Source organism: Elaeis guineensis, chromosome 11 (genome assembly GCF_000442705.2).
Source record: "Elaeis guineensis isolate ETL-2024a chromosome 11, EG11, whole genome shotgun sequence".
In the NCBI taxonomy this organism is placed as follows: Eukaryota; Viridiplantae; Streptophyta; class Magnoliopsida; order Arecales; family Arecaceae; genus Elaeis; species Elaeis guineensis.
In genome coordinates, this window is record NC_026003.2 from 112670516 (window position 1) to 112684030 (window position 13515).

A 13515-nucleotide genomic window follows, 5' to 3' on the forward strand; every position below is an offset into this window, starting at 1 on the left:
ATGTGGTATATTGTAGGTTGATTTTGATCTAAATGGCATTCATAGATAATAATATGTTGCTTATATTGAAAACCTAAATAGCTAATCCATTTTCTTTCAGTTTCTGCTTTCGTGTGTATATGTGTGTGTATATATATGTTGGATAGATGTCTGGCCAAGACACCACCTCTCAAAACCTTTTCAGTACCACGCGATGCGGCAGGAAGAAAGAAGAAACAAAACAAAACAATCAAAAATACGTGGATCAACCACAAAAGGGCTTGCCTCCACGGGGCATGCAAACTTCACTATGAAAAAAAAAATTTACAAGAGGAGACCTCACCTTCAACCCTTGTACACTCAATTTTCTCTCACAAAAAATTCTCCTCACAAAAGCTCTCTCTCTTGGAAGACCCTCCTGAACCCTTGAAGCGACCGACGTCCACTGTCCAGGAGCCCTACTCCTTCTCTCTCAACATCAAGAAGCTCTCTCTCTCCCTCAGGTTCCTTCTCGGGTTCACGCCGCCACAGGCACTCACGGGTCTCCGTGAGAAAACCAATCCAAAAAACCACATCCTCTATTTTTTCCCTGATCACAAGCCTTTTATAGGGCTTAAACCCAATTAGATTAGGTTTAAGACTCCATAATCAACCCAAATCAAGCCTCTGGACCATCAGATCAAGATCGAAAATTCTCTAAGCTGTCCGATCGTGACTGGTCCACAGAATAGTATCGTAGATCGTGAAAAATGCGTGGGAAATATCCACGTGGTCCACAGGCCCAGCCGTGGACAGGGGTACAGGCCCAGGCACAGCGCCTGGGCTTGGGCCGGCTCGCGCGTGCGGGCCCGCACAGGGGCTGGGCCGCGCGCCCGCCTGGGTTGCGCGCCCTGCTGGGCCACACGCCCTGCTGGGCCGCGTGCCTGGGTCGCACGTCCCGTGCGTTGGCCCCGCTTGGGCCGCGCGCCGCCACCACTCCGTCGGCCCACCACCGGCCACCGGCGGTCCTCCACCACCTCGAGTCTCGTGCTGACTTCAAAAGCTCGTATCTCCTCCATCCGAGCTCCGTTTGGGTGATTTTGATCTCGTTGGACTTCATTTTTAATCGCGAACCTCGCTGTGGGCTGAATCTTGAGGCATCAAATCCTAACAATCTCCACCTCGACTCGATATTCGATCTCCTCCAAACTCCGAGAGCTTCTGGATCTCCTCGTCTCCATGTCCTGAGGCAATCGCCTGCTGATCATGGATGGACAAACATGGGAGTCGAGCCAAGCTACTCGATCCCATCTCCATCGTATACTGTGCTCCTCCTGACCTGAGATCTGCTCGGGGCATCATCCTACGGCAATAGGAATCTCACCTTACAACGTCGCCTCTCGTCCTCCCGAGTCTCCTGTCTTGTGTCCGATCCGCCTCCATCTGGAGCTCCATCTCGCTCTGGGCTCTGCCTGGCTCCTGAAGCTTCACCTCGCACTGGGCTCCCCATCAGGTAATAATGTCCTCTGCTCCCCTTCTTCCCCTCCAGCACAATCTTATCGCCGCGTAGCACCCTCAGGATTTCTTCAACAGCTACCGTCCTGTAGCCTCTCGAATCCAGTCTGCTAAGTGAGATAAGATTCTGCCTGAAATCGGATATGTATCAGACCTCTCCCAATCTCCTCACTGCACCATCATATGTCCTCCAACTGACCGTCCTAATACCTCTGTTCGCACAGCTCGATCCATTCGGCAGATATACAGTGCCCTCACTGTTCTCCAGGGAGTCAAACTGTTCCTCTCTGCAACATACATGATAGGGGCATGCAGAATCTAATATCCACTACTGGGAAGAAGTAGATACCTCGTCAGATATCTCCAGGACATCTCCATCTGAATCGCTGCCAGCCGTCGCTACAGCATCCACCGTCCGATTTTTGAGTTGAGGACAATCTCTAGCTAGATGCCCCAACTCCTCACATCGGTAACACCTGATTTTGCTCAAGTCCCTCCTGGACTTAGACCGCCCTCATTACGATCTTCTGTCGCTCCATCTACTGCCTCCTGCTCCTCCAGAAGCCACCAAAGCTGAGCTACCGCCACCTGAGCTCAAAGCCGGGTTCTCCCTCCTGAGAACCTCATTCTGGAGTATCGCCGCGGTGACTTCGTCCATCTTGATAGTGCTCTTCCCCAAGGACTCGTACGAAGGTGGAAGCAATGCTAGCAAAACCAGCACCCTAGTATTCTCCTCAACATTCTCACCAATGTTGAGGAGGTCGGTGAGGATCTTCTGGAAGTGGCTGAGATGCTCCTGCACGCTCTGTCCCTCAGCCATCCGCAGTTGGTAGAACTGCATCCAGAAGAAAAGAGTGTTGGTGAGAGACTCGCCATGTACAACTCTTCGAGCTTCGACCACAGCACCGTCGGAGAAGTTTCGCTCAGCACATGGATCACCACCTCATCCATCAGGTACATGCAAATGGTACTCACCGCCTACATCTATAGCCGTTTCCAATCCCGCACCTCCATGGTGGTCAGCTTCTCATCGCACAAGAGAGCATCGATCAATCCTTATTGGATGAGCATGTCCTTTACCCTTGCCTGCCACAAGGAGAAATTGCTCTTACCATCAAACTTATTGATCTCCATCTTGATTGATCCTGTCTTTTCCATCTTCAGTCTTGCTCACCACCGCTGTAATTTATGTTTTTGTACCACCTTGCTCTGATACCACTTGTTGGATGGATGTCTAGCCAGGATACCATCTCTCAGGATCTTTTCAGTACCACGCGATGCAGCAGGAAAAAAGAAGAAACAAAACAAAATAATCAAAAATACGTGGATCAGCCACAAAAGGGCTCGCCTCCACGGGGCATGCAAACTTCACTATGAAAAAAAATTTTACAAGAGACCTCACCCTCAACCCTTGTACACCCAATTCTCACTCACAGGAACTTCTCCTCACAAAAGCTCTCTCTCTCTTGGAAGACCCCTGAACATCTGAAGCGACTGGCATCCACTGTCTAGGAGCCATGCTCCTTCTCTCTCAATGTCAAGCAGCTCTCTCTCTCCCTCGGGTTCCTTCTCGGGTTCACGCCACCACAGGCACTCACGGGTCTCCATGAGAAAACCAATCCAAAAGATCACATCCTCTGTTTTTTCCCTGATCACAAGCCTTTTATAGGGCTTAAACCCAATTAGATTAGGTTTAAGACATCTTAATCAGTCCAAATCAAGCCTCTGGATCGTCGGATCAAGATCGAAAACTCCCTGGACCGTCCGATCGTGATCGGTCCACGGAATAGTACTGTGGACCGTGAGAAATGCGTGGGAAATGCCCACGCGATCAACAGGCCCAGTCGTGGATCGGGGTACAGGCCCAAGCACGGCGTCTAGGCCTGGGCCGGCCTGCGCGTGCGGGCCTGGGCCACGCTCGCACGCGGTCCCGCAAAGGGGCTGGGCCGCGCGTCCGCCTGGGCCGCACGCCCACCTGGGCCGCCCGCCCGCTTGGGCCGCGTGCTTGGGTTGCGCATCCCGTGCATTGGCCCCGCCTGGGCTACTCCGTCGGCCGCCGGCGATCCTTCGCCGCCTCGAATCTCGTGCCGACTTCAAAAGCTCGTATTTCCTCCATCCGAGCTCTGTTTGGGGTGATCTTAGTCTCGTTGGACTCTGTTTTTCGCTGCGAACCTTGCTGTGGGCTCATTGTGGACTGAATCTCGAAGAGTCAAATCTTAATTTTATATATATATATATATATATATATATATATATACACACACACACACATTAGATTCTATTTCTATTTATGAGATTCAAGAGAAGCATATTTGCTCAAGAATACTCTAATAAGGCTCTTCGTAGTCCCGTAGATAACCCACCGAGATGTTTCCAATTAGTACTTTGCGTACCCCAACGTATATTCGGATGCGTGCTCATTTCCGTTTTGCGTGCCACCCATGGGAATACGTGAGTCATTTTATTTCCATGGTTACACACTTGGGTACGCAAAGTTTTGTTTTCCAGTAATGTATGACAGAAGAAAATAGATTAATCGCAGCAACCACGCCAAGACCCGAAACGTTATTTTCTTGTGGACACAACCCAAACCTTATAGTTGCGCGGGGATCTCATCATCTCCCGTTCTGTTGCTCTGTTTTTGCCTGCCTGGTGAAAGCCTGCCTCGCCCCGATAAAGTCCGGTTGCCAACCTCTTCAACCGCCGGCGTCCTGTCACCGTCTCGCGCCAGGGGCGTGCGGGGCCCACTCCGCTAATCTCACGTCCATCGCAGCCGTCCAATCCTCCAATGGTTCGATCAAACGTCGTCGGTCATCCGATCGCCGAGCCCCTCTTTTATCTTTTCTTCTTACCACGGCAAAGTGTACTTTCCGAGAAGAGAACCCAGGCGTTGAACCCGTACTGCATGTCGACGGCCTTTTCTATCCATAAACCCAGCTGGTCTCGGGACCCACATCGCTCCATCACCCCTCCGATCAAAATCTGACGGCTGAGGTCCCTCACTGACCTTGAACACGTATGTCCGTCCCGTGAATCCAAAGGAAAGGAGCTGTGGTCCTTCGTACGGACGTGACAGCGAAGGTATGGAGGAAGGCAAAGAGGTGGCGCAAATCACTGGGACTGGGTCCTTAGATGAAATATATAGGGGTAAAGTTGTAATTGTGCATCACGATAGCTTTATCTCATGCCGGCGGAACACGGGATCTCTTACTTTTAAAAATTGCGAATATTTTTTCTATAATAATAAAAAATTATATATAAGGTCCGCTCGCTCTAGAGTCACAGGAGCTACCCTTCGCTCTGACTCCTGGGTCTCTCTCTCTCTCGTTCCTTTCCTCATCCCTTCTCTCTCCCTCCGTTCACATTTTTACCTTCTCTTTTTCTTTGATTTAAATTCCCGCTCTTTGGTCTGGCGTTTTCTAAAATGAATTGATTTTTGAGGATGGGCCTTTTAGTGGGGGTGCCGTGGCGGGCCGGGAAACCGTGGCCAGAGGAGCGGTAGGAAATGGGGAGGGCGGCGCGCTGGTTCCGGGGACTTTTTGGCGGCAAGAAAGCGGATTCCGGCGGAGAACCCCGGGCGGAGAAGAAGAGATGGGGCTTCGTCAAGTCGTTCCGGGAGAAGGGCCACCACCAGCAGCAGCGGGGGGGAGGGACACCGCCTCCGCGAGCGGAGGCGGCAGCGCCGGTTCTGGAGGAGCGGAAGGGGTCATATAGGGAGGTGGCGCCGCCGTACGCGGCGACCGCGCCGGCGGAGGGGGTGGATGTGGATGAGGACGAGCAGAACAAGCGGGCGATCGCGGTCGCCGCAGCGACCGCGGCGGTGGCGGAAGCAGCCGTGGCGGCCGCCCAGGCGGCGGCCGCGGTGGTGCGTCTGACGAGCAGCGGGCGGAGCGTCGCCGGATTCGCCGCCGGCGCCGGGAAGCAGGAGCAGTGGGCGGCGGTTAAGATCCAGGCCGCATTCCGGGGTTATCTGGTAAATCTTCTTTTCCTCTCCCTCTCCTCATACTCTTACTTTACTACTCTTAAATAAGCAGCAGTTTTAACCGATGACAAGAAAAGGAAACTTAAAACCGCGAATTTAATCCGAAACTTCTGCCATTCTAAAGATGTTTCTCTTCTACAAGGAGAATTAAAGGAAAAGAAATCATTTTTTTAAGCTAGAAGCATAGCAATTTTGTGTTCTTCTTGGTCTAGTTTAGTTCCTAATATATTTCCAGTTTTTCTAGCTTTTAAACCAGTAAAATCACGAAATTATGTCGGGTTATGAGCTGTTCTTCCACCGTCCCCAAGATCTAATCTTTCTAAAAGTGCAAACATCGATCACGTAAACAAAATCTTTGCAATTTCCTCCAATGGCTAAAGGATTAGGTTCTGAATTCTCTTTGGTGGAGTGAGCTGGTTTGCGTGATTCTAATGGGGCCTGTCACCTCAAAGTTGCCATTTTCCCCAGCCTATACTCCCCCCACCTAAAGCTCTAGTCCGCCCAATTTTTTCCCTCCCTACTTGTCTTTCGATGGCGAGTCCTCCCGGCCTTTCTGTCTTTCCTTCAATGCACCACCACCTCCTACCGCTCTCTTGCCTCCTCTTACTCTCATTAATTCCCTACTATAGAAAAGATTCTTTTTTTCCCTTTCTTTTCTCATTAAAAAAACCAGGCCGGGAGCGGTACTCGAAGAACCGAGAAGGGTAGTTAAGTGCATTAATCCGCTCCTTCCAACACGGTTCATTTAATTGGACAGTTTGGAAGTTGATGGTGATCGGTCTCCCTATTTAGTAGCAGCTAGGGGTAGTAATAGCTCGAATTGGGACTGGATGATACCTCTTCTATTCTCTCTTATCGTTACTTCATTAGGTTCTTCATGCTGTGAAATATTTATTCTCTTTCCTTCCAACCTGAAAGATGGACCAAGAGGTAAAACTAGGGGGGTTTGATGTCGGTTTCTTAGCTGCCCCTATGGACTCGGAAGTGGTGGGTTAGACCAGTGTTCCCACGTGAAAGGAATCTACAAGTTTTAGCGATAATTCAGTTGTTTGGTAAACTGGTTTAATGATGTGTTGAAGGCGAGGAGGGCGTTGAAGGCGCTGAAGGGGTTGGTGAAGCTGCAGGCATTGGTCAGGGGCAACATTGTGAGGAAGCAGGCGGCCGAGACGCTGCGATGCATGCAGGCGTTGGTGAGAGTCCAGGCCCGGACCCGGGCGTGCCGAGTCCTCCGGTTGGAGATGTGCAGGTCTGGCAGAGGCTCCCGCACTCATGCTGTAAGTCCATTCTCTTGTAGTCTTAAACCACTCGTTTAATTTGCCTTAAAATACTTTTGCATTATTTGAAAATCTTTGATGAGATTGCATATTGATCAAATGATTCAAAATGCTGCCTTTTGATTGATTAAAGTAAAAGAAATCACCCATAGTTGTTTCTTTATATATTGTCATATCATATGGGTCCGGAGAACAAAAGATGCTGGTAACTGGAGGTTTTTCTTGACACAAAGTTGTGTGCTGCTAGGGCCCTCCAACACCAGAGAAATATGAACAAGATGTTCGACCAAGTGGTTCAAGATCCGATAGGTCTTGCACTCTCAAGGTACGTCTCAGTTCAATTTCTTGCAACCTGGAAATGCTGCGCACCTACCAACTCATGATGTTTTTATGTTCAGAGGAATTCTTCAAAGCCAGCCAGTATTGATGCTGTAGATTCAGAAAGAGCACACTCTTCTGGATGGAACTGGTTGGATCGGTGGATGGAGGAGCGTTACTGGGACAGCCGAGAAGCTGCTGCAAAACCTGGGCCTGCAGTGGATGATGACAAGAGTGCTAAAATCTTGGAGGTAGACCCGGGAAAGCCACAATTTAACCCCAAGAGGAGGGGCAACAATCTCCAGTCCTCATGCTCGACCCTGGCCTCTGATCAGAATAGCCGCAGCTTTGCCGCTGTGCCTGATTCACCATCAAAGGACTCCACAACTGCTCAACTATCCATTCCCAGTCCATCCTCTGTCGACATGCAGCAATCTCTCAGCCCCCTGAGGTTCCACCTCGCCGAACCCGGGGATTTCGGCGAAAGCCCGCAGTTTTACTCAGCAACATCTCGGCCTGGAAGCTCGAGGAGGGGGTCCTTCACTCCTTCGAAGAGCGAGTGCTCTCGCAGCTTATTTAGCGGGTACTTGGATTACCCGAACTACATGGCAAACACGGAGTCATCAAGGGCAAAAGTGCGGTCTCACAGCGCACCGAAGCAGAGGCCCGAGTTTGAGAAGTCGGGCTCGATCAAGAGGCTCTCGGGTCAGGGTTTCGGGCAGCACCATTCCGGGACATCAGCCCAGAGGTCATCTTCTCTGCATGCAAAGTTCACCAACAAGGCCTACCCAGGCTCCGGCCGGCTGGATAGACTAGGGATGCCCATTAGAATGTGATGAACTTGACCGACCTCCCAAAAAAAAATTACTGCAGGATTGTGTACTTTGTGTTCTTGGGTCACATGGAGTACTCTCCTATAGTTGTGTTCCTTCAATATCATTTTGCCTCCTCCTCCACCATCCGCAAGTCAGTCTTTAGTCATGTTTGCCTCTCAAGTCATCGACAATGTCATGTTCTGCTTTTTGAATCTTGCAATGGAATCAGAATATCATACTTTTGGTGTGCGTTTGTGTGTGCTTTTTTTTTTTTTTTTTTTTTGACTTTGTTTGAATGGTTGATTGGTCTAATCTAACTCCCTTATTTTAAAGCTAAGTAGAGTGTTGGGTGTCATCCATTGGATAAAATTTAAGCTTTTCTATAGCTTATTCGGTGAGAAAGGTCAACAACCGCTAGAGTTTTATCGAACATTGGGTTGCTCAGAGGGAGGTGTCGTGGAGAAGAACACAAGGGAATGGGTGAGAACTGGGAAACAGAAGGGTGACGACCGATGAAATGGGGTGTTTTTGTCGGTGGAGAGGGAGGAGAGGAGAGTAGGTAGGCGGGAGCCGGCCATTGCGACGGTTCTGGGTCGACCATCCAGGGACAATGAATGCTGTGGCCTCGGTTTTCGCTGGAGTTTGGTGTTTTCTTGCACTTATTATTGTGGTGTATTTGGGTCCTTCCGGTTTGGGTCTTGCATAACGAGTGAACCTAATCTATCGTGTCCAAATCCAAGGATCCTATGGCCCCACCATGGATCACCCAACCGACGGCTGATCTCAACTGTTCCTGCGCTATTCTCCCCACTGTTTTTATCACACCGTGACGTGTTTGTGTTGGGAGATATGGTAGGGTCCGTCATCAGATTGGTCCTACTTTGCGTGGTGACCAGGCAAGGAAGAGGAGGAATAGGATATGTGCCGGACTGCTAGTGGCAGCATTCGTCGTCTCCTGCCGTAAAAGAACGCGCACAAGGCTGGGCTGGCACCTGGAGTCGGCATGGATGAGGATTGGACGCTTGTTGGTGACTGTTGGAGGGTAAAAACACTGACAAGCTTAGCACTAATGCGTATGGAAGTTGGTGGTTGGGACCCCCCACCCCACCCACACCAAAAAAAAAAAAAGGTGGTTGATGTTAGTTTTAATTTTTTACTTTATATTTTTTGATTTGTGATTTAATGTTATGATTATTTTGAATAATTCAATTAATGGTTTGATCATGCAAATAATGGGGTGTATTTTGATTGGCAAGCGGTGATTTCAGGAGTATGCTATTAATTTGAAGGCAACGAGCTTTGTTTGTGGGTGGGTGGAAATTATAGTTCATATAAAAGCAATTTAGTGAGTTTATAGCTAATTACTTCATTTATGTAGTTACGCAGATATGATCGCACATCAAAAAATTTAAGCCACAAATAGTGCTAGCTGCAACCATGCAATGTTGGCGAAGAGCATCATGGTGTTTGTATACTACTTACTGAAAATGTTCAATCCTATAACATGATTAGATAGGATCCAGGCAACAGTGAGGTCTGGTGACTCGGATTACAGAGTTGCCTCTCGTCCACAAACATGCATGTATGTGTTGTGGGCCTCGATCGGCTAATATGGTGTATATTAAAACATGAGTGTAGAGAAAACGAACAAAATAATGATAGGTAGCCGCAGAAGCAACAACAATAAACAACCAAAAAAACTTTTTTTCATTTTAACAAATTATGCTTTTCTTCATAGTTCCAGTTGATGGCTGGTGCGTGAGATTTGTATAAAGCTTTGGACGACTAATTCTTGGCTGGCAATCCCGAGACAATATGTTCCAAGAGAAACTAGTTATGGAAAGAATGTAATCCTCTCCTTTTTTTTGGTAAATAGAGAAAGCAATGTTCCTTGGGTGCAAAATCTCCAAACGAACAATGACTTCCACAAGCAATGTAGACGTTTCATGATAAAGTTTTTACATGCTGCAACCAAAAATTTCAGAGGTGCTGGAATATTGCTGGTTAACAGGATTGTAGTACCAGAGATCTGTGTTCAAATCTTGTCTTTATCAAAGCTAGTAAACTGGGCGGTACTGGAAGCGACGAGACCTGACACCTAATGTATTGCTCAAAAATGTACCTACCATTCTCATGTTGTACAAAGATCAAATATAACATTTTAAATGGCAAATTTTGATGGGTGATGATATCACCCCCACTCCCCTTCTCTCTCTCTCCCTCTTCAGTTTTTAGGGTCAAAATGTTTTATATAACTAGCCAAAATTATACGGATCAGATATATAAAAATAATTTTTTTAAATTTTATTAAATTAAAAAAAATTATATTTAAATAATAAAATAATATTTATTTAAATTTTTAAAATTATTATATATTTTTATATTTTAATTATATATTAATAATATAATTTAATATAAAAAGATGTTTTTTTTCAAACGATACAACAAAATTTATTTAAAAAACTGAATTGATACCATCCCAATACTCTTTTATAAAATATTTTATATATATATATATATTACTACGGAACTTTGGTTCAAATAGAATAATCTCTCATCTTTTTGGCGAGAGAAGAGTTCGGTTCTACAGGATATCATGTGGGCCCATGTTTGTCAACGTGGGAGGAGTTTACCCAGGTGACAGGACGCCACGTGGTGGCACCTGGGTGGGTATCTGGGATTGGATTCCATGCTGCCAGGTTGGAAAGCAAGCCACATGCGCCTCTTCGGTGGATGCCACGTTTCCCGACGAGCCCAACAAACATGCCCCTGGAGGCTTTAGCTGGATATAAACGAGAGAGGGACAGGCTGGGGCGGCTTCTTCTCCATTCTCTTTTCTTCTTCCTGACCGATCCTTTGCCTCCATGCCTAAAGGCCGATGTAATGTATTTATGGCTGCCATGCTCATATTATAAGCCAAGAAAAAGGGAGAAGTTTGCTTTAAATTAAAGCAGGACACAGTACTACCTTCCAGAAGTTTTTTTTGTTCCTTTATTTTTTTTTGGTGAGCACATCATTGTTCCATACGCGCTTCATCCATGAGATGTTACTTCTTCGTTTCATCCGGGTTTAAAAATGAACTGTGAATAAAATTTTAATAAATCTTATTTTTGCCAAACAAGTTTCATAATTGGTTTAGGGACTGGAATAACTACATTATTTCCAGAATAAGGCTCTCTTTTATTCTTTTTCCTTCTTTTCTTTTTTTTTTTTTTTGACGTAGACAAAATACTTGAATTCCAGAGTTATGATGGAAAAAAAGCTTCAATCAAATGAGAATAGAAGAACTATTTCAAGGGAGATAGAGAGAGAGAGGAGCAAGGTGTGTAGGCATTTGGCTAAGTATTAAACACGAGGCTTTTCCCGGTGCCAAAGAGTCTCACATATTTGGAATAGAATTTATCCACTGCTGGATTATCAAAACGCTGAACTGCTTGTTTCTCTTTAGTCATAATGAGATCTCATACGACCGACATCTGATGAACATCTTCGATATATATTTATATAGATAGCATAAGTATAGGAAATTCAAAAGCCTTATGCTACACGTAAGGATATATACCGCACCAAACTATCCATGCATGCACTACTGTAAACTCACAACCTAGGTGAGTGGTATATATTATCCATTCATGGGTGGGCATTGCTAATAAAAGATGTCATGGTTAATTTGGAAAGCGACTTATGATGCCTCATACACAGATGAAAACATAATGTCGGAGTCTCATTAAAATGTTTCAGTAGGATGACCTGAGAATAATTGCTTGCGTCTAAGCCAATCTGAAACTCATTGATTAACAAAAGGGGTTCAACTTGCTTATGGATTTTATAGCAATTAGCAAGCTGTCCTTGGATTGCATGCAAGTCGTTATCCTCAAACAAAATAAAAAATGGTGGTGAAGTAGGGGCATAAATGATCAGAACCTTGCAACCTATATATAATATAATTTATCATACCTTAATTACCTATTATATATTTAGATCCCTAGGTCAATGATTACATAATAAGATTCCTGATAATTGTTTCTTTAACCTCTCGTTCTGTCTCTATATAGGTTAAGATTCCATGCTTAAATTTGTTATTATTAGATCACACACCGAGCACTAGTCGAATAAAACTATAATGTATCTTTACAGTATAAACTGATGGCGAAGTCCTACCAAACTCAGCAAAAACAAAATGCCTAAACTTTACACTTTTACGGCGCTTGCAGGAGATTGGTTGCACATGATCCCCTGAGGAAGCTTAGAAACCCCATTGAGTAGAGTGGGAACAAATATGAGGCATATAAACTATGAAACTTTTGAAAGGAAGCTGCTTTTAATTTATTTCTACTTTAACATTTGAAACTTAGGTTGTTGCCGTGGGCTTGAATTCTTTTTGTTTGGACCATGTAACCTATATATGAAAGCTAAGATGCAGGACCACCGAGTTAGGAAGCCAATAACGAGCTTAATATTACTTTATTATTAGGTGGGCCAACTTTGTAGCAAGGGGGTCAATTCATTGTTCAAGTGATGTCACTGGACCTCTTTAACCAAGTAGCCCAGAATTAATAATTCCACCTACCATCTCTTAATGGTCGGGTTAATCTTGATGGCTTCACATGGAACATGGAATAAAGTAAAATGTGTTCAAACCATTAGCCATGACGATTAGTCTTCTGCACCTATTATAAGGAGCAACAAAGTGGACAGAGGAATGTCCCAAAGTTGGTACAATGGCTTGCATGTGAAAAGAGATCAGGATTTGCACCAAAAAAAAAAAAAGAGATCAGGATGTGGCATGCGAGCTTAGCATGCTATTGTGGCTAGCTCAAGCTTGACAAGGTCCACACACGGGGGAAATTTAGAAGGGTGCGTAGCACTAATTAACCCAGGAAACTAGAGCTAAGTTCAACTAGACTCACTTGTCTATTAGTGTGCCCGAAATGAGCTAAACTTTGGTATCCATCGTATGGAATCTGACTTATTTCCGTGGAAGCTATATTGGTGGAGAACGTAAATTCTCGGATATACAGATTTCTTGAATAAAATTTGATGACTCTGTGCAAATACGTAGAGTACTCCTTGATTTGTAAAAGATATTGATAAAGAACGTATACAAATTGATGATGACAAAAGGTGAAAAATAGTCATTGTATTGGACTAGTCATCATTTTTTTTTTTTATCAAAAAATATTGTTGAATAAAATTTTCTAAAGCTAACTAGTTACGAGGATTCGGATTGTATCTTTTGCACGGAAGAATAATCCTTTTTTTTTTCACAACATCAACTATTATATTGTAAAATTATCTTGAAAATCCATGCAGATAGATGAGAAAGCTGGAAGATCTTTCTGTCTACAAAGTTTTCAAAGCAGCCATTTTGCGATCTAACCATTGATGTCACGAATGAAGGTGAATCATTCTTTCATCTGAAGAATCTGATTATAAGCCGATGAGATTTGATAATCATGTATTTATCAAAAAAAATGGGATCCTCTATGATACTCAAAAAATACCGCACGGTGCTGTGCACATATTGAGACATCCATCAAAAAAAGAACGATCATGTGATATTTATCTAAATTATTCAAATATTTTTGAAATTTGTCCATTTCTCTTTTCTTAGTATTCGCACAGTCACTCATGATGTCTCTGAAGCATGCAC

General features: G+C 45.2%; 1 protein-coding gene across 1 annotated transcript; it reads left to right on the top strand.

The window, feature by feature from the left end:
• Positions 1-4794: 4794 nt before the first annotated feature.
• LOC105054129 (protein IQ-DOMAIN 22) lies at positions 4795-8111 on the top strand. The gene is made up of 4 exons (XM_010935569.4): positions 4795-5446; positions 6535-6729; positions 6977-7054; positions 7128-8111. The coding sequence occupies exons 1-4, from the start codon at positions 4979-4981 to the stop codon at positions 7881-7883; spliced, it is 1497 nt and encodes a 498-aa protein (XP_010933871.1). The 5' UTR covers positions 4795-4978; the 3' UTR covers positions 7884-8111.
• The last annotated feature ends 5404 nt before the right edge of the window (positions 8112-13515 follow it).